The sequence below is a fragment of the Pelecanus crispus genome, chromosome 1 (assembly GCF_030463565.1).
Source record: "Pelecanus crispus isolate bPelCri1 chromosome 1, bPelCri1.pri, whole genome shotgun sequence".
NCBI classification, from domain to species: Eukaryota; Metazoa; Chordata; class Aves; order Pelecaniformes; family Pelecanidae; genus Pelecanus; species Pelecanus crispus.
Genome location: NC_134643.1, coordinates 65,033,118 through 65,060,944, shown reverse-complemented (window position 1 = coordinate 65,060,944; position 27,827 = coordinate 65,033,118). Strand labels below are relative to the sequence as shown.

At 45.9% G+C, this 27,827-nt stretch overlaps 1 protein-coding gene across 2 annotated transcripts; it reads right to left on the bottom strand.

Moving 5' to 3' along the window:
* Positions 1-3,113: 3,113 nt before the first annotated feature.
* Positions 3,114-27,764, bottom strand: ATP6V0A4 (ATPase H+ transporting V0 subunit a4). Of its 2 annotated transcripts, XM_009485656.2 has the most exons (20): positions 27,633-27,764; positions 27,055-27,133; positions 26,123-26,217; positions 24,954-25,079; positions 24,464-24,558; positions 23,273-23,399; positions 22,598-22,680; positions 18,216-18,309; positions 16,613-16,825; positions 16,043-16,193; positions 15,322-15,461; positions 14,855-15,012; positions 14,282-14,375; positions 12,370-12,488; positions 11,188-11,404; positions 9,473-9,580; positions 7,483-7,617; positions 6,399-6,516; positions 4,308-4,479; positions 3,114-3,207 (listed from the first exon to the last, which is right to left on the bottom strand). In XM_009485656.2, exons 1-20 carry the CDS (start codon positions 27,747-27,749, stop codon positions 3,114-3,116), a joined length of 2,535 nt encoding a protein of 844 aa, XP_009483931.1. In that variant the 5' UTR covers positions 27,750-27,764. The 2 variants fall into 2 exon arrangements, with proteins under 2 accessions (XP_009483931.1, XP_075583928.1); XM_075727813.1 differs by lacking the exon at positions 7,483-7,617 and having other exon boundaries at positions 27,633-27,749.
* Between the last annotated feature and the right edge of the window lie 63 nt (positions 27,765-27,827).

Sequence of the window (27,827 nt, the reverse complement as noted above, 5' to 3'; positions counted from 1 at the left end):
AGGGAAAAAATGACCAAAATACCAGTGAAATTCTCAGCCACAGAGATGTGCTTTCAGGCCCAGGTGTTTGGCATTGAACAAAGGGTTGCTATGCCTGTTGCTCTTTTTAACCACCTTATGATATTTTAGTTGTTTGCCATGGAAAGGCAAAGACTGGTCATAGTGAAGCACAAACAGAAATGTCTGCATGTGTGAAAGCTCCAGGAGAAACAAAGAGCCAGGGCAAGAAGAAAGGTCTCCATGCCAGCCAAGAACATGACAGAGAGCCATCACACAGGTAAACGCTGAGGAAATTGCTGTTCACTGCAGGAGCCTGAGGCTGAGCTCCAAGAAACTGTTGACTCCTTAGGTTTATGAAAGCTCAGTCCAAAAACCAGATCATCATCATCAGTCCAGAGGACCCAAGAGACTGGGTGAGAACTCAATACCTGGCTTTCCTCATCTTCTGCATCACCGAAGTCATGCTGGCAGGAGGGCCTGGCCACACACAGCAATGGCTCGCATGAGAAGGAGTAAAAAATCCAGGGGAGAATGAGTGTGAGTGACTGAAACACATTTGATTGAGTTTGTTATCACTTTCACTTCCTACATGGTCATTCACTGAGTTTTTCTAAATTCATTTTATCCAAATTATATAACTCATGTCACCAGCTTTCAGAAACAGGCACCTTCCTAGCAATGGGATGAGCTTTGGATCCAGAGGCACCCTAGGCACCAATCCTGAGTCCGCCTTGGAGGGGCATGCTGAGGTCCTGACTTGAGAAAAGAGTTCAGGTAATTGGAAGTCAGACCTCCTCCAGCAATGAGTAAAGTCCAGATAAGGACACCAGGGTGTTGTACCAAGGTCTACTAGTCTGTAATGGTGATCTCTGCTGGATCTGACCACATCTGGTGGTCACATTCACAGCATCAGCTAGAAAGCATGGTCCCATTCAGCTTAGCAGCTGTTCTGGGGAATGGGCTCTGCTCTGCTCTGCTCCAAAATCCCCCTCATCTTCTGCAGGAAAACCTTTTAAAAACAAGGCACTCTCTGGAACATTTCTGGGTTTTTAAATATGTCTTAAAAACAATGCAGCTGAAAGCCAGGGCTCTCCTCAAAGTGTAGAAGAACAGCCCTGTCTCTCAGCAATTTTTCATCTGAATGCTCCCTGATTATAAGTGGGCTTGGTCCTCGTGTGGAGTGGGGAAGTGCCATCCCCATATCACGAATGCACAAGTGAGCCACAGGCTCTGCTGCGTTATTCAGTTGCAAACAGAAAGGGAGATCTGAATACAGAATTAAGCCAAATGTTTGAATCGCTGTTCAGTACAGTAAACAACAGACCATCTTGTCACCTGCAGTATTCACAGGATAACTTGTTTTTCTTGATTAAAATCTAAACCTCAGGCAAAAAGCAAAACACCAAGAAGCTCTAGAAAAAGCAGATATTCTGTTTCAGGTAATCACCTTCTCAGTTACCTTGCAATCACATGGAAAGGTGCAATAAAGATAAAATACATGTTTGTGCAGAAAATCCTCCCACTGTTTCATAAAGCAAATTGTTTTCTCTGCATTTGGTAATGCATCAAACTAGTTTGGCCTTTCTTGCTTCAAGACACCTTTTCTCCTGAATAGGAATAAACAAAATAGGCTGGAAGGAAGAAACAAAGGTGATGTGCATATGCTGAGCAACTGTGACACCAGCTGCATTCATGTCCATGTGGTTTTTGTCTGTACCGTAGGTTACCCATGCCTGAAGAACTGATGGCACGGGGCCACGCGTGGGTCATGGACACACTCCTGTGCCTACCTCTTCTCAGCTCCGGCTGCTGCTTCAAGCCCAAGCTGTTGTTAAGAGGGAAAAAGGCTCCTGACTTGGTTGGTAACCAGTGCCCAACGCCAGTATGGCTTCTTGGCACCACAAGGGAAAAAGTGGAAAAACTGCTTTGCCTGGGGCTGTATTTTCTCCCCGGTCACTGTAGCAGGAAAGTGGCTCTCCAGCCTGACTGCTGCAGACTCACGGCCCGTGATGACTATTCCACTGTGTGTCCTGCTGGGAACACTCCCAGCGGGTTTCTTTGGTGGAGCTGGATATCAGGGGGGCGAGGTTTGAAAATGAGGCTTGTTTGGCCACACCCCATTGAAGGAAAAACTGTCACCTCCAAATCTGTGTGGGGATTTTACATCCTCCATGCTTAAAAAAAATAGCTTGTCACAATTAATGCTATTCAATTTGAAAGATTAGTAATTCATGAATATTTAGGAAAGATCACAGTACATCAATACTGCAAATTCATCTCAGCTGTTTTGATTCCTCTCTTCTTTCTGTTCATTAGGTATTAGCATTTCTACACAGTCTCCTTTAAAAACTTGTCTTGAAAAATACAGCACAGGAGGAGTCATCTTAAGTCTCCAGTGAGAAACAAGTCAATAGAGAGAAATAAATTGTCTGCCAATGTGGAAACTGGCGCACTCATTTGTTTACACAGCTCAAAACTAAAACTTTTGTTAAGTGATGACATGTGCAAACATCTATAATCCAGTGCTGTCAAGCCCTGGAGCAAATCAGATAAAAAGAGGGTTGTTATAGTAAAGCATGTAGAAAATTGCAAGCCTGCAATATGATCTGTCTTTGAGCTGGTTTGCATTGTGTGCTAAATGAAGGGCTGCAATCTTATAAGGGGCTTTAATCGTTGTCATATGATCAACCGCAGCTTGAAACAACAGCCGAAACATATTTTCCTCGGAAAGAAATATGCCACAAAGACAAGGCAGTAAATGGAGCAAAACGCATGTGAGTTGATTACTAATAACCAATTTAATTCAAAAGCTGCATCTCCTCTTTTCAACCAAGCAGTAGGCAGCTGACCTGATCAAATGCTGAGGACCAGGTACTTGGCAAAGACATCAGTGGAGGTACTCAGCCAAGGGTCCAGCCAGCCCAGCCAACGTAGTTCAGCTCTCAGCTGATACAGCGGTATATGTGAATGCAGCTAGGACGTTCTCATCTACAGCTGCTCTTCTTTCAAGGGCCACATCCCGTTCTGTTTCATCCCATATACCCCAGTGTGTGGGTGAACGACCACAAGAAAATAGAGCCTGGTCTGAGGAGCGAAGCAGCAATGCACTGGCTTCACTCTTCTGCGGCGCCATCGATGATGTGCTTGAAGGAGAATGGAGAAAATTTGTACCCGGCTCCCACGTAGAACTTGTTCTGGAACTCCACCCTGGGGAGGAGCAGAGGGGGTTGTCAGTGCCAGCCGTGGGCAGGACTTACGGCCAGCCGAGAGGTGGAAACATGGCACCCACAGGAAAAGGGAGGCCACGAGAAATGGTATCCTCTGAGCCAGGAATGTAAGGTCCTTCTGGAGCCAGCAGTGAGACACAGGCAGCCCAGGGAGCAACCTGGTACTCATCAGCTTTGACTTTTCATCAGTCAACCTGAGATGCTCCTCGTGAGGCCAGTCGGCAGGACCTTGCCTGCCCACTGAGCTGCTTCGAGCAGCTCTGAGAGCTGGGATAACTGCCCGCTGGTTGCACGTTCTGGTGGGAGACAGACATCTCCCCCTCCCCACACAATGACAAGCAACTGCACCACGGTTTGCCTTGGCAGCGTTTGTGGTTTGTGGTAGGATGTTACATGGTGAAAAGTCCACAGCTTGGGTGCTCAGGCAGGATGCCAAGTTATGGTGGTGGTGAGGGGTGACTTGTTACCTTGGTCTTTCTTTACATACTAGCCTCATGGTGCATCCGCACTGCTGTCCTTGCCTGGACGGTCATCCAGTTAAGGCAGACACAAGCTAGCTTGAAACTGGTTTGGCACAAAACCACAAAAGCCTAGAGCTCAACCTGGGCTAATGGCGCAAGTGTTGGCCCAGGCTTTCACCAGGTTTTGCAGCCCCCGCTGAACTCTTGCTGCAGTAGATAGTCCCCAGCTGGCTTGTTTGATGGTAACCCTGGGTGGGATACACAACCAGGGGTGTGGCTGTGCCTTCAGGCCTTATCATGCAGGTGAAGGTGGCCTCGGTGGCTCTGCGCATTTACCAGGGCAGAACTGCAGGTTGCCATTTGCCACATGTGCCCACAGCTGCCACAGGCTCAGGAGGGCAAGCAGGTTGCTCCAGGGAGCAGCTCAGAGATGGAGCAGGGAGCACTGACCTCCTTTTGGAAGTGTCTCCCTCACTTCGTTTGCCAAGGGGGACCAATGTCCTAATGCACAGGTACTAGCACGGCATGTCTAACACCAGCTGGTGTGGCCATCTGTTTCCATGCCTGATCCCTCCCCAAGATTGCTTTGGGAAAAGCTCCCAAAGACCACACCACCTACCAGTGCAGACGCAAGGCGTGCAGAAAGGCTGAGAGCCCCTCCATGACAAGGAGGATGGCTACCGTCAGCACTGCAAATGCCGCAAAGATGATGAAGATGATGATGAGGCCTGCCCAGCCACTGTTGTTGAACCCATTGTGCATCACCATGGTCCAAAGGACCTCTGACAGTTCTGCAAAAGGAAATAAAGGTAAAACAGTGCTGAGCAACAGCCATGGACAGACACAGCGTGCAGTCTGGCAGCTCACCCATTTTTCCCAGTTCGATGAGCTGGCCTAGGATAAAATGTACATGACAGTAATCATGTATGGCCACCCTGCCTCTCCACAATGACTAGGGAAGGAAGGCGGATGCAGATTGTTTTCCATTTCTCCTCTTTACTGTGTTAGAAGCTGATGGTGCTGTTTTAGCTTGGCTTTCTGTCGCGAGTCCATGTGAGCACACTACCAGGATTGCTGTTACCCTGGCATGATACAGTCATCAGTTTAATTTGCACCTCTTTAACATGGCAGATAGGCAGCATGCCAAGCCTTCTAGGACTACCTGCTGCTAAATCCCAGTGAACATGATTGATTGACATAGTCAATACATGTGTAGATGAGGTTACAAGTTGTACTGATTGACCCACAAGAGATGTGTAATTCCCACTTGTTCTTTTAACCACCTCTTTTATGGTGTCATGGAGAAGCTGTAGTGGAAAAAAAAAAAGGACAACTTGTTGGTCCCGTTCAAGGCAGGCTGTATTAATGTTTGGGCTACTTGCATGTTTTTAAAGATTTTTTTTCCTACACAGGTTTATATCAACATTCACAGTGCTTGTATACCTGACATGTCCTGTCAATGCAAGACCATACTCCTAACCTAACTACCCCGGGCACATTGGATAGATTCAGGACTGAGAACTTTTCCTCTTGCAATAAAGGCAAAGCAAGGACATAGCCCGGCTCTTCTCCATCCAGATGCTCTGGCCACTGGTTCAGCCTTATTTTCCATTTTGCCAGTCATTGGTCCTTGAGCCATATTCAGACTATAGATTCAATGACCTGTTACTTTAGGTGACAACAGGTGCAAGGGATCCCTTGCAACAGCTGCCCTGAGGAAAAAAAGACTCCTGTCAATGCCAGTTTGTAAGGCTGCAAAGGAATATGGTGGTTTTCCAGGCAGAATTCTGATCTAACACATACATCTGCCCTTAGCTAAGCTTTTTAATTGGTTTATTTTATATTATTTAGATATCTGCCCTCCATATAAAGCTAATGTGTATTAGCTTCTACTCGACTCCTACTAAGCTCATTTCTGTGCCAAGAAGTACAGCTCAGCCCTGTCAATCCATGGCAGAGCCCCCCTTTTGTTTTCCTTTTCTGTGTGCCCAATTCTTTAGGGCAGGTGTAACTGCTAGCCAGAGGCAGTACAACAATATTAATAAAAAACGTTTCAGAAAAATTAGAGTTGTTGAAAATCTGAAGTTCCAGCCTGAGGCAATTTCTAGTATTTGTGCATTTGTTTTTATCTTAAATCAAAACAAAAGACATTGAAATGCTGTACATTTCTCATGGAATGTGAGGTTCCACTAAATGTTGCTGGAAAAATTCCCAGTGAAAATGACAAGTTCTAGGAGTTCTTGAACCAAAACTTTTCTTCCTAGTTTGCTAAACCACATCAAAATAACTGTTTCAAGTAATTTTGACATTCATCTGCATACCCTAAGGCTATAGCAAGTGTGTCCTGGGAAATGAAGATATGGTTCCCATACTCTGTGGACTGGACTACCCATTTGGACTGCACTTCCCACAGTGCCACACACCATGAGGACTATTCCAGAGGGGCAGCTGCAGAGCAGCGTGGGAAATAGATCCCAGCCAGCAAATGCAGTCAGGAGCTGCCTGATATATAGCTGCCAGAGATCACCACTAAAAATTGAGATGGCCACCATGAAACTCCTGGATTGATCTGACCTGAAGCACAACATTCTGAGACACAAACATCCACAAGGAGAATTTTGATTTCATGGAGAAATTCACAGCAATAATCAAACACTGACAGAAGCATGGAGTTGGTGGTGAGGTAACTAATGGGTAGTCAACCACTCACGCGCATGGGCTAAGCTCAGCGCCCAGAGCCGCAAGTAGGATGCTGTATTGGAGATGCAGCCAAGGCAGTATTCAATGGTATGGATAGCTTGATGGACAAATGTGTCTCCAAAATTGAACTGAAACAACATAAAATCAAACGCATTTTATTAGTTCTTAATTCAGGGCTTCCTGGTTAACAGAGGAACACTCTACCAAAGGCTCTTCATACTCCTCCCTTTTCCTTCATATGTCCTAGCAACACACAGATAGTTCCCAGATAAAAAGACTGCTTCAAAAATTGTCAGTTCTCTATTATCTTCCCATACTTTCTCCCCAGAGAAATAAAATTCCACAGAAAAGCAAATATTCAGGAACCAGCACATATTCCAGTCTTGCAATTTCAAATCTGGAATAAGATGCCAATCCAATTGCTACCAATCTTCATGATTTCTTCTAGAGACAGAAATTCTATATAAAATAGGGATTTTCAGACTATCTGCCTATTGGCATATGCATTTTGGGAGATATCACTGCATAAACATGTCTTCTAAGACTCTGAAGATTCCCTGTGACTGGGAACAGTCATCCATATCCACACTCAATATTGTTGGTACTTCCAACTGCTACAAAAAAATTTGTCACTTTTTTAACTGTGTTGCTGCATACTGCAGAAGACCTTGACAATATCTGCCAAAGGAAGACTCTTCTCCCTAGCCAACAATAGTGCAGGCTGCCAACTTTGCAATGCTCCTTTGCAATTTAAAGGAAGAAAAACTCACTGACTCTTGGGGAAGGCTTGACCTTTTCTGGGTGCAATGTGGAAGTGAAACAACCCCGCCTGGGGAAACAAAAGCTTGAGGTTTGTAAAAGATTATGGTTTGTAAGAATGCTTGCCCTCACCAGGCAAAACTAAAGGAAAAATTTAGAGGAATTCATTCTATGAAAATTCAAAGCTTACTCTGTTTGGAAACACAAACTGTCGCAACAGTATGTCTTGGTATCTTGTTAAAAAGAAGGGCTGGCACCTCCCACTTCCTTCTGCTTGACTTTGTGTCTTCTAGTATTGTGTGTGTCTGAATAATTTTCTGCTCACAATTTCTTACCTCTTCATCATCACCCTCATGTCCTCCATGGCCACCACTGTGGTCTCCCTGGGAAGCTTTCTTGGAGTGATTGGTCTCTGGGACATCTACCTCACTTTCACCTCCAGGGTTTCCTGAGATGGCTTGAGACTGAATCTTTCAGAAATAAAATGTAATATGTATTTTGTGTCATGCTACAGGTTGATACCAAAATGAAGCAGGCCATGGCACAGAACTCTGTCAATAACCTCATGATAGGTAACATATGAAGGACTATATCATGAATGTGAGGACAATTTCAACAATAGTCAGTCATCGTGGACCACAGAAACCGAGTGCTCCTGCTGAATGGCTAATAATACTTAAATATTTACCATCCTAGAGCATTTTCCAGTGATTCCAACTAATTTGGAGCTACTTTCTAGTCTCAAAATGCACGATTTATACCCACCATGAGAAGATCCATCACTTTTGGCAAATGAGAAAACTAAGGCACATTAAAGCTGATGATTTCAGTTAGATGGGTGCAAATCAAAAGAAGCAGCATCAAGTGAAAGTGAAATGGAGCCTGAAAGGATCAGGTGACTTGAAGGTCACACAGTTCCTGGGATACAGGCAGAAATAAAATTCAGATCTCTTGATTCATTTTAAATTGGCAAAAATCTCATGACAACCCATCTTCTCTCGGTAATCATTCTTTACAGAACTTTTCTAGAGGCCTGAACAACCTGACCTGAGGCTCAATCCAGAAATGACAGCACAGCATAAGAATAGCCCTACATTATATGACTATAACAGTGCTATTATACAGCACAACCAAATATGGACCTCACGGCTTCTGTCAGGTTCTGCCCTGTCACTCTTTATAGCTTCCAGCTATAAGGTTTCACAGGCAAGGTCTCATGATAACATATTGTTTCCTATTGCAGCAGTAATCATTGTGACACCCGCTTTATATTTGCTTTACCTGAATGTCAGCATAGAGAACAGACTTTGTTGCAAACATATAAATCTGGGTAAATGTAAGATGTGATCAGACAGCTAACGTATGAAAATTAGGAACAGAAATACAGAGGCATAATGGGAGGTGGTGAAAAGCTGTCAGATGTTGCTAGCATAAAAGCAGGAGATGGAGTCAGCCATGTCAAGCTTTCATCCAAATCCCAGAAGAATGACAAAATAAGAAATTACAGCACAGAGGCAGGGCTGCAAAGGTCTCCCAGGAACCTGGCTTTCAGTTATAGGTCAGAAGTGACTGGGTTGGAAAAGGTCATGCAGCACAACCAGCATCTCTTTCTTCAAATGGAAACATCTGTGCCCTATAAAAGGTACTCCAAGCCCTAACTCCGACTATAAAGAGAAGTAAATCCTGACAGACAAGTAAAGTCCTGTTAGCGTAATAAAGGAGAGAATTAATGAACAAGTGGGAAACTGCAGCTGCCACAGTTAAGTGCTGAAGACCTGGGCAAACCACAGAGCCCATGGGAAGGAGGGCTCTGTTAATGTGAAGGCAATCTGTTAGGGAAGAAAGCACCGCTGGAAAGCAGGCAACAGCTTTTAAATCAAGCCTCTCCTCCAAGCAGTGTTGATGTCTCCAAGGCCATGAGTATCGCAGATGTGCCGTTCCTACAGAGCAGCCAACCAGTGGTGGTTGTGGACTGGCAACTGAGGTCTTTGCCCTGTCTTGGCTTTACCATCACTTCAGTCTTTCTAAACTTTCTCTGGTTTGGGATATGACACTTGAACGAGCTTGGTGTCAGCTTAACTCCTCTCCCAACAAATAGGGTATGGCCTTGTGAGCAAAGCTCCTGCTTTCCTTTTAGGTGGATCAGCCAAATGTCCATACACATGCTCTTGGTGCATGTGCCATAAAGCGCAGTTTGAAATCACCAGAGAAACTCTGAGGTCAGAGAAAAGCAGAATTAGATCACTGCAAACAGTTTTTGGGGTCTGTCCCCTCAGCTTTGCTTTTGCTGTACTGAATCCCCCTTGCCTGATCCACATCCCTTACCATGCGTTGCGCTTTCTGGTGGTTGGCTCGGAGGATGAAAGGTTTAATTAGGAGCATCCAGGGAACAGCAATCAGAGCAAATATGACCAAGAAACTCTGCACTTCTTTCTAAAACACAAAACAACAAAAAGAGCAAAGAGTTACTTTAGCTAACTACATTTATGGTTAGAAACCTGATTCTATAAAATGGTATTTTTTTTATACAACAGATATACTCCCTGTATCGGTTGAGTCTCCTCTGCTTGTAAGGGCATGAAAATAAATGTAGACTGCTTAAGGCTCCAGAAAGCACTGCCACCTAGAGATTGTTGGAGACTCAGAGATGAAAGGCTTTCATGTTGGAAAGGGTTAATTTTTCAAAACCCAGCGTTACTGACTTGAACCTGGCTCTCCAGTGTCCCAAGTGAATGTCCTAACTGCTGGGTGAGACAGTCAGTCTGCCTTGCTTTGATCAACATAGAAATACTGCAGTAAGAGCCAAGTCATTCAGGTCTTCCCCTGGAAAGCAGGGAACCCAGAATTTGCTCTACATTTGCAGTTCCAGAAGGGAATTGAATCCCCATAGCTTAGGTTTGATAACACATTGCCCCCACAATATAAGATGTTCTTGTTGTAGTATGCCAGCCCAGTTGCTGTCCTAACATAACTGTTTGTATTTTAAGAAAAACAAAGCAAAACAAAAAACCCAAAGAAAGAAACCCCCAGACTACAACTTTTGCATTTTTTTAAAGCTGGCTCAGATCTCTGACCACCTTATGGTTGGTCTCATACAATCTTTGCATTCAGACTACCCAGGTGGATGGCACAGACCGTTATTGGTGGGGTAGGGGGATAGGAATATGAGAAAAAAATTACCAACTTGGAAATGCTTTGGGTTGTTACAAGGCAAAATGTTATCTAAAGACTTTTTGAAGGCTGGGAAAACTGCGTTTTCTCAAACTCCCCTGCAGCCTTAATGCAATTACTTGGAACTTGGTGCTCTACTAACTGACTCACCAGCAGCGCTAAAACTGAGCTCGTGTTAAATTGCCAGAGTGTGCAACTGTATGGATGTAGATGCATACATGTGGCTGGAGGCAGCATTTGCTTGCAGATTCTTCATTGATGCTGCTGATGTAAAATCAAGCAAGAAAAAAGAATAATCCATGTTCTGAGCAAATAAATAGAGATTACTTTAAAAGAAGCTTTCTCTTAAGAGAGCTTTTTTGGTTTTGGGTCTTTTTTAGTGAACTCCTCAAAGGAGATATTTCTGACAAACAGCTGTCAGAAAATCCTCTAGCTACTTCTATTTTTTAGCTGAAAATATAAAGTTTTCAAGTTTTGCGAAGAAGAAATAAGAAATTATCAAGGAAAGGAGAGGCTTGCTTTGTCTCTAGCATCATGCCCAGACTTCAGGGTAGCACATCTGCAACACCCAGCTTTGCATTTCTAATCAGCCTTCTTTCCTTTTTTACCCAAAAGTATCTTAAGTTGCATCATCACTCTTGTAAGGATGACACTATGAATGAGGTTTCCTCTGCATCACTAATTGACAGCTCCTCTGTCCTATCTGCCTACAAGGCCAACACGAATACCAGAAGAACAAAATTCTCTTATGCAACTGGCACTTGTGATTGAACTTCTGAGCCTGTTACCCATCTTTATGCCCACTCTCCACAACACCCACTGCCAATCCAAAACCAGCTACAGTGGATTTGAGGCTCCTTGACCCATACCTGATGCAGATATAATGGAGCATTTGAAGCGTCACTGTAATTGAACAGAAACATATTGATGAAGTGGATGAGGATGCTTGGTGCACTCTGGGATGAGTGGACATCAAAATGACACCATTTGAAAATAATCATGAAGACCAGGTAGCCAAAAAGAGAGACAATAAAAATTATCTCTGGAATGAACTGAAGGATAATGTTTATATATTTCTTGAAGTAGCTGGAAAGAATCAGGAAAGATAACTACAATTAATACACTAGGCATTAATACAAGGTTGCACCCAAGTATGACAGTACTGTACACTACTTAGTTTTTGGAAAATAAGGAAAGAAACATACAACTATCACCAGCCAAGAAAGAAGTCTGTAATTGCAGTCTTTATGAATGAAAACCATTATTTAAATACAAAAGCTTTGTCATACTGTTTCTCTTCAGGTTTTTGTACGTGACCCACCAGTATCTCAGCACCTCAAAACATTACTACATTGAAATAAAAGCTGATTTTCAAAAAATGGCTAATTTACAACATTAAGCATCATACGCTGAGGAAGGTCAGAACCGGGTGTGGAATCGATTCTGTAGGGGCAGCCCTCTCTGTCATCTGCAAACACTTTCCATCCTTGAAGGTCACTACACACCTTCCAGCTTTGGAAAGTCTCTCAAGCCAGTAGTGTCAGCCCCTCCACTCTATCACCATTTCTTATTTTTTTGTTGCAAAATACAGAGACAGAGATATAGACATGCAGAGCCACAGCTCCTGACCAAAGGCCCACTAAGTCAGGTGAAATGCATGCACACGGTGCAAGATTTCAGCGTTCTTTGGATTAGGCCAAAAGAGTTTGCCTTTCAAGACAAAAATTATCAAAAGTGGGAGTTGCTATATAATTTTAATTTCGTGTACTTCAGTATTTCTGCAGAATCAAGAATATAAGAAAGCAAGCAAAAAAGAGAGTTTATCCAAGAGAATATCTGCTATGCGATGGCTGTCATTCTGGCCTTTGGACTCAGCACTCTGTACCAACAGTGGCGAGTCAGTCAGTGTACGGGGCATTTCTACTCACACGGGGGAAAGGACAAAATTCAAGTCATCAGTCCAAGATATGAGGCTTTCTCTGAATGAAGGACACTAATTTGGTGATGAGGACTTGTATGCTGCAGCAACAGGCTTGGTGAAACAAACTTACATGTGGTTGAAGAGACTGAGTATCACCCCAAAAATCATATGCACAATCCCTATGACAACTGACATCTTCATTTTGTAGGAGTTCAGGAAAGTCAGCTTGTTCGATGCAACATTCCAGATCTTTGGGGAAAGGAGCAGAGAGAGACAGAGGAACAAAATTTTCAGGTGTTTGATCAATAATAGATTTGTGGAAGTTGTTGCTCTGACACCACCAGTTTACTCCTACCAGTTCTAGTAGGAAGTTAACAAGTGACAGAAATCTAGATGTTCCTTATAATACTTTTCACTCTGCCAAGCTTCTCATCTAAACAGTATAAAGTATTATCCTCGTTTAACAGAGGAAATAACAGGGATTTAAAATGATGTAATGACTTTTGTTCAGTCCTCCAGAATCCAAGACAAAGGCTGGCAGCAGAACCTCGATCTTTTCAGTGTCATTCCTTGCCCTTAGGCTGAGTCATCTCCTTTAGCAGAGGTGGAAAGGCATGAGAAAATCCCTCCTGCTGCTACGGAAATTTGTTCCACCTTTACCAGTGAAGTACCAAGGGCACAGCATGTTAAAATTCTTTGTTTGAACAAAAAGCCCCTCATTCCAACTCTTTGGCCGTGGAGATCAGATTATCATCTGCCTCTCTGCAGTAACTTTTCAGCTGTGTTAGGGCAGTAACCTAACTTCTCAGTCCTGCCTTTTTTGTGCTATAGAGCTTCAGGGCAGCTTCTCCTTTCTTCTAAAACTTCCTAGACCCCAAAGTCTCCTGACCTCAGAGATGGTAAGTAGATACCTCTTTTCAGACACTGAGTATAATTAATACCTGAGCAGAAAGGAGAAAAACAGGATTATTTGGAAGGCAAAGGATTAGCTTATGTGCCTTTGTCCGACATGCTTTGCCTCTTCTATGGCTCCAGAAGAGAATGCCTAGCCTCCTCATCTCAGGGTGACTCTTTCATTTCCAAGATACACCTCAGCCATCCTGCCAGGACTTGCAGAGTGCAAAGAGCCATCCATCCTTCTGGGCAGATGACACAGGTAATTTCCACAGAGAGGGCCATGCCAGGGCTGGTGCTTTCCAGTCCACCCCTTCCCTGCCAGCACTTGCTCAGCCGTTCCTCCCTCCCAGCCAGGGGTCCCAGCCTCTTGAGCAGGCAGCAGCCAGAGTGGAAGGGTGTCTGGCCTAGGTTAACCTAAGTTAGGGATGAGTCAGGACAACATACAGAAAATTCAGCTTCCTCTGTCGTGACTTCCTGAACTGGACTGCCTACGTCCTGGGCAGAGCTTTAGAGCTGGGTTTGTGAGAAACTTACTACAAGGTCAATGTCTCTGCAAACCAGGGGAAGACAGTGTTTCTTTGTGTGACCAACTGAAGTGAGAATGCATCCAGCAGAACAGAGGTTAATTGGCTAATAAGAAGACTGAAACAGGAAAGCTTGATGTTAACAACTACATTCCAATATATGATAGAGAACAGCAAGAAAAAGGAAATAAGATACAGAGAAGAAAATGTGGATAACTTAACTAATACTGGCATTTACTTAACACTTCATACAATAAATAGACTGTATGGAAATCAGGACTTTGCCTTCAAACTTGTGAGGTAGCTCTGGAATGGGTTAAGTACTCAAGTAAGGAAACCGAGTCCAGCAGACTGGTGACAGAGCAGAGACTGCAGCACAAGACCACGCTGGCAAAATCAAAGTTCCTTCCTGCTTACCATTTTGCTGCTGCCTGTGCAAAACTGTCAGCAATATATATCCTTGATTGCTAAAGAAAAGCATCACAACGGCTGTGTAAAGAACAGGCAAAGAGCAAGTGAAGAGCACAGCTTCAGGAGAGAGAGCAGGGAGCTACTGATGTACCTGATATGTAGAAATAGGATTGAAATATAAATTATCTTAGAGCAATTTAATTTAATTACCGGATCTATTCCAAATGGATATGGATTTCCAGAGTAGACTCCTGGGACTGCCGGATCCAGCTGCAGCACCGTATTGTCCAGAAGCACATCCTTACTACAAGAGAAAAGGGAAATGACCTTTGCAGCCTAATCTCACCATATAAGCCTATGGTATATTTACGTGAGATGTGCTTAAAACTACCACATGATATCAGTCACTGACTCCAGCCTTTCTGTGAACTGTTATCCTAGGCTTGTGTGTATGTGTGTGTGTGTATCTGTGTGTGTAAATGGGTCCTACACAATGACAGTCTCCATCACACTGATAATTCTTTATGCATCAGTCCCAGACACCTGCAGATTTTTATGCACATCAGTGCCTGAACAAACAGGCGTGTTCCTGGGGACTCTACATTTCCATTTCAATAGCGAGTTTGTCTGTGTATGTCAGACAAAAACTCTGATTCATTCATGACTGCATCCACAGCAGGGAGTTCTTCCCTTCCCCACACAGGCAGTCACTGTGTCTTTCTTTCAAAGCCTACGTGCTCCATTCAGTGTGTTTGCACTTGTTTCCCACATTTAGCCACTTACTTCCAAGTGCTATTTTTAAACATGGGGATGATATGCCAGGAAGAGCCAAAGATGTTGAATGATTTGGAGAAGCAGTCGTTGTAGATGAAGCCAGTGTACATGGAGAATATGCCCATGAGCAGGATCAGGTAGCGCCCACTGAAAAATGTGTTCCAGATCTGCAGGGGGAGAAGGCAGTGCCAGTGACCAAAGCACCTGCAGTACCATCAAATGGTGGGCCTCGGCGTACAGGAGACATGATTGTACTAATCTATGTATATACAATTATTCATAGGAAACTCCAGGTCCCCTGGGTCCATCCAGGTCTCTGTGTAGAACTAGGCAGAATAACTTGCCAAATCTCTGCCTCACAAGCATCTACAAAGGATCTCCACTCAGCATTTGGGAGGCTGGATGTCCCCTTTATCAAATAGGTATGATGAGCCTTTTCCTGTGCTGATAGGGTGCACCAGCTCCCTGGTACTCACCTCATTAGTGCTTTTCTGGGCAAGAAGGCTCTTCTCGTTAATGACCATCCAGAGTGCAAAGGCCAGCATGACAGCACCATGGCCACAATCCCCAAACATCACCGCAAACAAGAAAGGGAAGGTAATGATAGTGTATGGAGCTGCAGGAAGGAAAGGACAAGAAGCTCAGCTCCTTCTAAACAGAAGGACCTCAGCAGAGAAGCAGTCCACCTCACTGGACCATTCCTCAGCTGCTGCCTTTAAAGGCCTCCATGACACCTCCTCTACTCTCCAGGTAATCAGATCTAGTGCAGAACTAGCTTTACCACCAGAAAGACTCTGGATTTCTGTTCATTCTCAGTGCTCTCCTTGAGATGAGTGTTTCACACTTGTCTCAGGTCCTTTCGGCTTTTTTTTTTTTTTGCCTCAGCTTCATAAGCTCAACTTATATTTGCCTTGTGGGCTTAGGTCTTTTTTTCAGTGCTGCTACCTCACTACTTGTTCCCTGTCCTGTATTTGTGTAGTTCATTATTCCTGCCACAATCAATCGCTGAAGACTGATGGCCAAATTCTCTGCCTGAGAAAATCCATGCCCATGCACCAAAGAGTACCAATTTTTACCAGCATAAAATATGATTCACATTTCTCAAACAGCAATGAGTGCACGTTTTAGGATAGTGATGAAGCTCAAAGGCTTCAAGCCTTCTAGCAAGCCAGGTGCAGGTCGCTGAGTGTTTCTCACCTGGGTTCATCTCCCTGTAGTTGCCCACACCGTACGCATCCACAATGTTCTGAAATCCAGCTGTGAACTTGTTGGTCCTGTTGAAGGTGGGTGGCGCCATCCTGGTGTGTACAGCGGTCAGGATAGGGGCAATAGTAGAGCCACTGCGCTCCTGCAAACCCAGTGACAAGGAGAGACGGAGTCAGGGTGGGTAGCAGAGAGGAACTGGTCCCACAGCACCAAGGTCTGTGTCCAAACATGCACAGGCAGCAACATGAAAGCTGGGCTCAGGAGTGTTATATCTCAACCCTTTTTCTAATATCCAGATTTTTCCATTTTCTGTGCTATTGATTTGTTCAGGGAAAGCTGCCAGCACTGCTGACTCTTGTGGGTCGATCACAAACCTGCTAAGATTTAATGCTGACCTTAAACTCACCGAGGCCAAGTGATCATGCGACAACCTCAGCTTTAATTAAAACAGAAAAGGAAGCCCAGCATTGCAGTAACAGACAGAAGTCTGAACATATGCCCACCATATAAACAATGCAGTTTGGGTGACAGCTTCAGGGACCCGAAATGTTAGTCTCTTACCATTCCCTGATGGAGAGCTCTTTTTATTCTGCCAGCATCAGCCACTGGGAACCAGATCTCTGCGATGACGCACTGCTGGGTGACGTCAATGTTACAGCAATTCAGGATGTGGTAGATGGCCTTGATTTTCTTCACCTTGATCCCCCAGGACCACAAGTTGGCTGCTGCCTCATGCAGCAGTCGCTGGCGGTGGGACTCGGTTTGGGTTATCACCTGTAACCACAGCACAAGCAGCACTTGAGGCAGGAAGGCATAGGTGGCATGGTCTACTCAGCAGTTATTTGGGGAAGAAAGATGGAAGAGGGTTGTGGAAAGGGAGCAATTCATGTGAATGTATGGGGTATCCTGGAGGGCAGTGTGTGCAGGCCTGGACACAGGAGCACTTGATACCAGATGCACAATGCTGTTCAATAACGACTCTCCCTGCATGGCCCTGAGCCTCTAAGTGTAGAGGAGACCATCGGGAGCTAGTGAGCTGTGGGATGGCTCCTTACCCAGTTGCTTACAGACTGGTCACTGTGAGCTCCCACCCTGCCATCTCCTGTAGGCGGCTCTGTGCGATGATCTTGGGGCACATCACATCCACGAGCGTGCCTGTCCTGCTAGAGCTACAGCTTATGGCCCTGGTGGGACCTCCATGCATCATGTGCCCACCACAGTGCTGCTGCATAAATAAGCGATGGAGATAATGTGTTAGGAAGATAACCTGTGTGGTCTACAAGCACTGAAAAAGCCTAGCTGCCCATGATGCTCAAGAGTAAAAGTCAGTTTGGAAGCAGGCTTGGCAGTCACAGGCGTCCACAGAGGGGTTGACAGCAGGATGTCAACTGCCAGATGAGCCACCTCAGGCAAACAGGGTGTCCATTGCCTCCTGCCTCAGGAAACACTGACTGTCATGTGTGACAATACAAAGGTCACAGACAGGACTCCCTCCGAAAGGCGTGAAGTCCTGATACAGTATATGGATATACAAGCTACTGAGCACCCATAACAACTGAACTTGTAATTTTCAGCCCTGTGTTAAATGAGGTTGCACTTCTATAACAGCAGTCTTGGCTTTCCATTGCTAGCGTGAAAAGTGCCCCAAGACTTCCTCAGTATAGAAAACCTAATCTAAATAAAAAATAAATCTTTAGAGTCCTCTCTGAGCCTAGTATAGTTGTACCACACTTGTGACTGAGCAACTTTGAGAGCTGCTGAGGGAAACCATGCTGTAAGAGCTAGATGAAACCATTTTGGACAATGTGCAATTTGGTTACAATACCTGTAAGCCTGCTGATGATCTCAGATCCCACCCTGTAGCCTCATATCATAAGCTCTAAACCTCTGACATCTGCACAGCCAACAGCAGCAAGTAGTTCTTCAGCCCCTCACGTGGGAGGCTGTCCCCCAGCAGCTCCTGGGGGGTGTGAATGGGCAGAGCAGAGCACAGGCACTGGCCTCCGCAGGTGGGGGGACCGCTCCTGGGCTGGTGGCTTCATCCCCAGCCAGCTCCCAAAAGAAGTCTGGGATCTGGCCATGGCCACAGGGTTTCAGATAGGACAAATGTCTGGGCAGGTGCTACCTGCAGGGTTCAGACCCCAGTAAAGCCGCTGGCACTTACTGTATTTAAATCCTCGATCCTTGTGTGGACTCCATCAAGCATTTCTCGGCGCTCGGTGGCAGACTCTGGACAGGGATAGACTGTGGCACGAAATCTAGCCTCAGTAAGAGAGAAGTGAGAAACACCATTTATTTGACTGACTTTTTCTTCCTCTGGACTCTTCTCACCTCAAAGGTGAGGAAACTGGACTTTATTCCTCACCCGGTAGTATACACTTCTAACATACTACAAAGTTGTGCCTGCTCTCCCAGAAAGGTCCAAAAAGGTACATTTATCCCTTCGTGAGAAAAAGGACCCCTTCTGCTGTTCTAGCTGAAAAAAACCCACTCCCTGTCTCAGGTGCTACAAGGTACATGATATTATACGGTGGTCAGCACTAATGCACCGGCACCTCCCTTACCCGCACAGTACGGATGCCCTGCTATAACGTCTGGGGAAGCTGCTTGAACTGCAAAAAGCCACAAAAAACCCACCCTGGCAAAGGCAGCCCCGTTAAGACAGTAGCCAACAGATGGCCCTCTTGCACCGAGGCTGGAAAAATCCCATGTCCCTGCCTCTGCACTACCCTCTGGCAGTCACTGGGGGAAGGCATCAGCCGAGCTACGGCTGCACAGCAAGCAAACACCCTTCGTGCGTGCAGGCTGTGTAAGTAAATAACCCTGTAGAACGCCCCCAAAACGACTGTCTTTCCAGGATAAAACAAAAGGAGAATGACCGTACAGCCGGCTCTTGGCTTCTGGTCCATCTGTTTGGCTTGGGAGCAGGGGAAGGATGGGTGAAGTTTTTTAAACACCTGAGAGAGGTATCTGTTATGTCAGCTTACATGTGGCGAGGCCAGTATAAATGCTTTTATAAGCTTACTCCCAAGGCTGTATTTGGGAGATTCAGCTGCTTTGTTTCATGTGGTATAATAAGGACTAACGTGGCCTTCTAATATGTGAGTGAAGGTCTTATCTCCATGCAGATGGTGTATACTGCTTCATCTATATAGCATGCAACACGACCTTCTCCACTGCGGTGTTGTAAAGCCGCTATATAAACCCCATACAGCCAATTAGAAATAAATAAGTTGCATGTCTCTCCGAAAAGTGTACAGCTGCCTGTCCTGCCTGCAAAACAGTACACTTCATGCACAAAGAGCAGGCATAAGGGGTTCCCGCTGGGACCTCGCAGATCACAAGGTGCACTGCTGCAAGGCTCTGCGCCTACAAGCTTTAACAGAGCTGAGGTGCTGAAGTAACTAAAACAGCAGAGATCCCTCCAGTTTTTCCTACTCAGTTTGTTCAGTGATATTGAGTGCTTGTGCCAGCCCTGCTACTTCAAGGGCATTATAAATGTCATCCTTCAATATTGCCCCAACAGGTCTGCAGGAAGAGATCACTCCTCTTTACAGAGCGGAGATCTTCTGCCCACCTAAGGCAACACACTTCTACCACCCTGCAGTGGAGTTACAGTGAGTTAGGGTTTGTGAAGGGATGCCTTTCCACATGTGAGATGAATTAAAAGAAGATGTAACAGGGTCATAAGGGGTCTATCCCTGTTTAAGAGACAAAAATGTGCATGCTCTACATACAGATAAGCATCATGTTCTGGCTTTGTCTGAGCACAGAATATATCACCACCTGCTCTCCAAAATCAGTTCCAGCACACACACAAGTGAGGACAGTTGCAAATTGAACAAAACACGCAGCAGTTTCCTAGAGATCAGCCCAGAGCTGTGTGTAATGACAGCACGCGCTCTTCAGCTAAACTTCCCTTTCCAGAATTGAATCTCTCCTCGCTCAACACCTGGTATTCGTTTCCAAAGGTGATTCACCCTACCTAATTATTTCCATCTTCTTATTCTTCACAGCTCTTAGTTCATCTTTAATAAGGATTTTTAATCAAACTTGAAAGCTTATTCCTCCATGCTGTACAGTTCCCCCGTTTCCAATAACGTTATTGCAGCAGTGTTGCTTTGATCTTTTAACAGCCATTTTGCATACTGAATATCAGCTTTGCCCTAATGGCACAGACATCTCTGAAAGCTCCAGGAGAATTCAGCAGGGAATCCTTACATTGATAAACCCAGTTTAGTATTCACATTAGCACTGAGGCAGCCGCAAGAAAAGGAGGAAAAGAAAAATTCTTACATTTTCCTCCTCCCTGCTCCCTCTACACCTTTCACTAATAAATTTGTGCATGGACTTAATGCTCATGAAATTGGCAGACTAATGTTACCAATTAGAGTCAAGCAGGGACTACAAGCGTAACCTGAGGCACACTGCTCTGCAAACAAATCTTAGCCTGCCTTGCAGGAGACTGGCTTATACCAGTCCCATGATTTTTGCAGGATATTTACTTGTCATGAATGATGACTTAGTGCTAAGCAGAAATGCCCTGCTGGGGCTGGAATGACGCTGCCATCTGCTTTAGGTATAGTTAACCCTGCCTTAAAGATGGACCAGACCAAAATGTCTTGACCTGTGTACCAGGGATGGTTGATGGGCCACAGAGCACAAAAGGACAGTCATGGAATTAATAAATTTTAAAAACTGCCACTCAGCAAAACATCCATATATATGTGCATATTAGCAAGCAAAAAATTTGAAAGGAAGAAAAGACATAAAGGACAATTTCAAGTGTAGCCTGATTAGCTGGCAACAAACAAAAACCAGTGTGCTACCACTGAAAGGACATTCTGTGAATTTGTCTTAGGTAGGAATGTTTTTCTTCAGTTACAAGAGGCTGAGAAAAAACAGTCTAAGTTCCTTTCTATGAACCCACCACCACATACGTGCCACCAGCTCATAACAACCTTGCACATCATGGCTCACCCTGCAGGGATCTGCTCACACTACCAGTGCTGCCTGGCGCCACGCTCCCAGCTGCACCCTGCTGCAGAAGGTCGTGCCTCCGGTTTGGAAGATTCTGGGTTCAATCAATAACAAAAATGCTGACAGGCATCACATTTGCCTGTTCTTTTACTCCCACCCTGGAAAAAAAGTATTGGACTTTCGATTGCAGGGAATTTAAAATGCTGCAGGGAAAAAAAAAATTCCTCCAAGATGAAGCACCCGCAGCACTCTGTGGGCAGCCCCAGCCAACTCTAAATGTATGGCCTGGCAACTTGCAAGACCATTGGCACAGGGGCAAATGCAATGGGAAGCGTTAACCACCAGTAACTGCCCATGAGTGCAGAAGGGGAGAAGAGTACAGAACAGCGTCTAAAAATCAGGCAAAGAAATTGGATGTAAGCAGGAAATTGTAATCTAGAAAGAGAACGAGACTCGCAGAAAGCTCGAAGACCACCGGCAGCAGCAGACTGATCCTGCACAGTGGCAATGGCAAAACTCCCTCCATGTCTGAGGTTCAGGATCAGAAATGAGTGACTGAGACCTGGGAGTCTTCCCCCAGCTTTCCATGCCCCCTTGGCTGCTTTATAGAGAGAGTTGCCCACCTCAGGAGGGCTGAATTGCTCTCAGGATGAGCATTGCCCTCCACTGCCTATAGAAGGCATCTTGGAGGGCCCCATTTCTAGTGCAGGAATTGCTAATAGTCCCCAGGGGTCTATTGCTTCATAGGACTGAAGTCAGTTCTCCCAGCTGGATGAACTGACCTTCCTGCTTTTATTCTGATTAAGGGCAGGATGTAAGGAAAGATCTGCACATGTCGGGTAAGAGCAATCGCTCACCCCCTCCCTGCGACCTTCTGCAGCCTGCAGGCGCTTGGCTGGCCCCACTTGGCCGAGGGGCTATACCTGAAATGGATTCGGTGACAGCAGACAGATCCCCTGGTCAAATCTGATTTACACTGCAACAAAGCCCATCGGTCATCAGGGTTATGAAAGAGTAACAAAATATTCGACCTGAATTATCTTTCCAAGATGCTTAACAGGGTGGAAACAAGCCAGGCTGTATGAAGCTTTCATTTCTCTTCTGGGCTCTGTCTCTGATTACACAGATATTGCCCAAAGGCCTTGGGAAAGGGTTGAATAAACTACCGCATCATCTTTTTATACTGAAATGCAGGAAGGCTTGAGAGCAATTTGGGGATTACTATGTTCTGAGTGCCCAAGTCTGGGCCCCTGGTTTTCAGGGGAAGTGCTGAGTATTTAAAAACTGCTCCCACTTAAGATGTCCCAAGTTAAAATCCTAGGAACTGAAGCTCCCAGGATCTTTAAGTCACTTGGGAAAATTTAGGACCTCAATTTCCAGGTGCCAACGTGACAGATATCTTTCATGACTACGAGCAGCAGAGCTGAGGAGCAGAAGGGAGCTCAGTGGCAGAACTGACAGCCAGGGCACAGAGATCTAATCTCCAGTTCCAAATTCAGCCATCCCAGGCTGACAGGCAAACACCTCTGTGGGAGTCACTGTGGCTTGCCCGCCAGACTGCCTTACCCATCACAAATCTTCTTGATTTTTTGTTTAAGCTGCTCTCCTTGATAGAAGATAATGAACACATTCTTCTTCACCTCTTCTCTCTGCAACGCAATGCAAGCAGAATTTAAAGCTCCCAGAGGAAAAAGTCCAGTGCACCCAGGCGGTGGGTTTTTTTCAGCAGCCTCTTCAACTGGGTTGTTCTTTTCCCCCAGCCGCAGTTTTCCAGCAGCAATGTTTTCCCTAGATGCTGCTTCAGGGACCAGGCATGAGTGGCAGCTCTGGGTTATGGGGGAAGGAGCAATGTGGAGCAGAGAGGTAGGAGACAGGAGGTCCGCAGGGGCACAGGGCTCACCCCAGATACAGCAAGGAGGGTCAACCCTCCATGGCCAGCCCCCAGGTGAGGACAGCCACAGCCCACCTCCCCAGTGGCCCCTGTAACGCAGCCACCCTGCTAGGACTCACATGCACATTAACCAGGGAGGACAAAGAAGCCACCTCAATAATGGCAAAAAGGGAAAGCAATGTCAAAAGAACTTCTCCCATCCTCAGACTTTCCCACCTATGGGCTGCCTTCAGACACCCAGCTCTGGTGAGGCAGCCGGTGCTGCAGCATGGCCAGGGCACCAGCTGAGTTTCCACAGGCCGCAGGCATGCACGAGGAGCAGCATGAAACAAAACCAGGTCGGTACCTACCGTCACAGGGTCCTCCAGGGGGGTGTCCATTTCGGTGTACCTCAGGTAGATGTTTCCCCTGCAGGCTCGCCACAGTAAACGCTCAAAAGGTATCATCCTTTCCCTCTTTATTACCCCTGCTGTGAATCTGAGCAGAGTTAAAAGATAAATAAATTACAAGCCCTTTCTAAGTCTTTTAGGACCTGTAACACACATGATTTTACAATCTCTTGTTTTCTAGTCCATGGTAGCCAGGGCTCTGCTGCTGCTGTAGGCACTTCTAGGAAAGACCTCCTTGCTCAAGCCTGGCTCTTGTCTCAATTTACTGGCTTTATCTTGTTGTTCTTTCTTTCAAACATTGTAAGTCCTCCTCAGATCAACAGAAAAAGGAGAAGAGACAATTCTGGCTAGAAATGGAGGAATTAAGAGAAGCCTAAAGTCACACGAACAGAGAATGCCTGAATGACAGAGGTAGGAGGTAGCAATTTTGAAGTGGTGCTTTATCTTTACTCCCTTCTGTTTTCCTTTTCCCAGAAAGCGCCAAACTGCACCTTTGAAGTGCAGCGTGATATGCTGGTACACACCTCTGCAGGCATACACTTTGCTCCTAAGACAGTTGCACAGGACTTCAGAAATACCAGCATGAGCCGCTAAAAACACCAGCCTGGAAGAACACCACCAGCGAGTTTCACCACACCTAGCTGATGTAAACACAAGGGAAAGCTGTTTAAGTCTATGATGTTCACTGAATTACAGTCAGAAACACGTGCTGTGGTATTTCTGCTCCCCTAACTCTCACCCTCAGTGCCATTTTCTATTGCAGACAAAGCCCAGTGCAAGCAATCCCATGGCTTTTTGCTGCGGTTAGACATCCATTCCTGACCCAGATGTCCGAGTCCAGAAGCCACAGGTGAGATGCCATAAGATAACATTTTTCAGTCAATACCTACTACGTGGTCACTGAAATTGGTGGCCTGGAAGTAAAAGTCCATTTGTCCCACTGACCCATAACCTGACCATAGTTTTGATGATCACTTCAGAGGACAGTCATTTTTTCATCTTCATTAAACAGCTACACTGAAGAGGTTGGTGAGCAACCTCTGCTTAGAAGCTGAAGGAAGTGTACCAGTGTCATGGCAATGCAGTGCAGGCATGTACAAGGAGCAGCAGGTGGGAAGCCTGGCCACACTGGGGGCCATCGCCAATACACACCCCAGCTTGGCAGCTGCAGCGGCAGGAGTGCTCCTCAGCTCCAGCAATCCAGATGTGTCTTCACTGAAGAAATCATCTGGCAGATTGGTTTCTGCCTGGAAAACATTAGTTTTAAAAACTATTCAACATTGCCAGTTTGAAAACTATTTTCACATTTTTCTCCTGACATCTTTTTCCCCAAAGGTAGCTTTCCACAGAGATTTAGACCAAAAGCGGGGGAAAAAAAAGGTAAACTATCTCTTAGCAACTGAAAAGCATAAATGCCGTTTTTAAAGAGATCTGGGAACAAAATCCTTGAGACCCACTGACTCTCGGAGTGATGCAGGCTCCAAAGTGACTGAGGTGCTTTTGCAAACATATCTTACTGGCTTGTGGTAAAGACCACTCGGTTTTGATCAAAAATCATTAACAGCAACACACACCAAATGAAAAGGCCAGTATTTTTAGGAACCTTCCACATCTCTGTTGGAAGAGCAATGAGGTCTCTCACCTCAAAGAAGTCCTGAGTTTTCTTCAGCAGATGTTTGAGCTCCGTCAGCTCGAGGAAGTTCTGCTTCAGTGTTTGCTGGTTCTGGTTGGCTTCCAGCAGCTCAGCTTCAAGTTTCTCCAGCACCGTCTGTTTAGGGTCCAAGCACATCCAGAAAAACTCTGAAGCAGACCAATGGTTCTTTACCAAGCTGGTATCGAATCTCAAACAATGGATGGTTGTTTTTTTCAAAGGGGAACACAGAAATGTTCAGTGAGCACTTCAGTAAACACTGAGTTTATAGGAAGATATTAGTCAATGCCGATGCCCCATTTTCCCATTGCCACATTCCCTACTGGGTGCTTTGTCCTCTTCTGGTGTTAGAGTTCTGTCTCACCTGACCGAAGCTCAGGCATGTAAGTGGGTGCCTGGTGTAGGTGTCTCAGCCTGTTTTGGCACCTCTGTGGTTCCCTGCAGAACATCTCAGCCCCCAGGTGGACTGGCTGTCAGTCTACTGACTACGAAAGCAGCCTACAACAACGCCATTAGCTTCGGTTCATTAGCTATAGGCCAAAAATTAAGCAAGGATGTGGGTCCAGGAACACACCAGGCCACCACCTTGCTCATGAAGCTGAAGCCCTTGGAAAGCATGATTTTTCTTCCTAGCCACCCACATGTGCAGCATTTAAAAACTACCCCGCTGGTAAACTTAGCCTCCAGCTGGACTAGAATAAAGTATCCTTTGCGCATCCAAAAGCAAGGCACAAATATTTTTGCCATGCCCTAGTATTACTATATCACAACCATACTCACACCAGGACAGACAGCCCTGGGGTTTTTATGCAGTGAAGCTGGCTCTAATATCAGCTCTTCTGGTTAATCACCAAAAACCTTCTTATTCTCTCCTACAGGATGAGGGGGGCATTCTGTGACAGTGGTACTTTTCCATTAATATGTGGGACCAGAGGCATGTTTTACAAGGAATGATGAAAAGACTGGGCTACTTTAGGAACATGCAGTTAACCTAACTGCTGAGGCAGCAACTCGGGGAGCACCTCCACAGGCAGGGAAGGCTGTGCCAGCCTCAGCTACCGGGTTCTTCTTTGCAGGGGAGGGCTGTATCGAGCACATTACACAGACAGCCTGGTGCACATCCCCTTCTCTCTCTCCTTGGACCGCTCCAAGTTCTGTACCTCCATATCAATCATTTCCCGAGGCAGGGGGGTCTCTGGGTACTTTCCTAGTTTGACTATCGCAGCATTGTCTTCCATCTCATTTTCCAGAAAACCTTCAAGGAAAGGACAGAGAGGTCTCAATACAGAGTCATCCCTGCTGCATCATCCTGGTCACCAGCTGCTGCTAAACCCACTGTCAGGACTGAGGCATCACATGGAGGTGTGACAAGGGGCAGTGATATCCAAGGGCCATCATCCCAATGTATATACACAACCATCAAGGGTTGGACACCCAGCAGGCTCCTTTCTCAGCGAGGACACTCTTTCTCCTGAAGTTGTGGTGGCCGCTCCCACCCCCTTGCCTTGGACAGCCCTCAGCCCTGGCACAAATAGCTGGCACGGCACCGCCTTGCTTGGGGCAGCAAATAAGGCACACAGCGAGCTAAGGCTTTGCTCCTCCACTCTTGCACCATCCTTTCCACAGTGGCTGTGGTGGGTGCCAGTGTCGTGGTGGTGGGGAGCGCAGAGCTCACGGGATGCACGCCCATAGGAGAGCAGGAGCCACAAGCTCTGTTGCTCAGGTTTTAAGGATTTGTCCCGAGGCTGAAGCACTTGGCCACGGGAGGTGTATACCAATGGCTGGCACACTGGTGTAAGAGTCTGGTTATCTGGATTAGCCTCCTGCCCAGCCCCAGATTTATCTTGTGATTTTATATAAGCTAATTAACCTCCTTTCAGCTCAGTTTTCAAAACAGGGGCAACAATTTATTGCCCATATGGGGTGAAGCGGTAATTAGCTGACGCATGCAAAACATTTCCAGGAGCTCAGATGAAAACATCACCATTTTGCCACTAATTCTGCTCCACAGTGTGAGAGCACTTAACAAAGAAATAAATCCCACACCAGCAGTTGGCGGAAAGCCGATTGCATTTGACAAGCATTTACTTACGCAGGATCCTCTCCAAGGATTCGCACCTTCTCACTTCATTCACAAACTTTCTCTGGAAGCTGTTCACGTTCACATTCAGCTAAAAACAGGAGGGAAAACAAGCCTGGGGCTGGAGGCTTCATGCTGCCATGCTCATTTTTAACATCAGCACAGAGTGAACGCCTTTGGTGCAGGTGGCCAATGCCACTGCATCTTATAGACTCCTAGAGGCAGGGCAATACTGTAGGTTTCCTTAGGGCCAAGGACATCATGGCCTTACCAGGCTCATTTCCACCCAGCTGTGCTGTGACAGCAGGAGTCATAGATGGACTCTTACGGAGAGACTCCGTGTTTTCTGGTGGTGGAGGGAATTGTCCTAAAGTTGCACAGAGTGTGCAAAGCAGTGGATGGGGACTCAGGAACAAGTTGAGTCTCAGCATGGTGGTTGGCTTTCAGATCAGCTTTGGGGAAGCCCCGCTCTCTCCAGGGGCTTTTTGACCACCCTGAAGGTGTACCTTCCCCAAATGCTTTGAGGGAAGGACAAACACACCCCGGGGCGCATCTCCTGGAGCTCAGTGTGCCGGCTGGGCACTACTCACATCTCTAAACTGGACCAGACCCAGCTCCCCAAGCTCGGCCACGCAGCAGTAGGCAGCCTCCACCTGCAGAAAGAGCTGCATCAGGCTCATCTCCTCGCTCCGGAAGACCGAGGCCATTTCTCCTGCCCTCCTCTGACCTGTGCGTCCGTGGGGGCCTTGGTGGCAGCGGCGCAGTCTTCCTCACCCAGGGAGGTG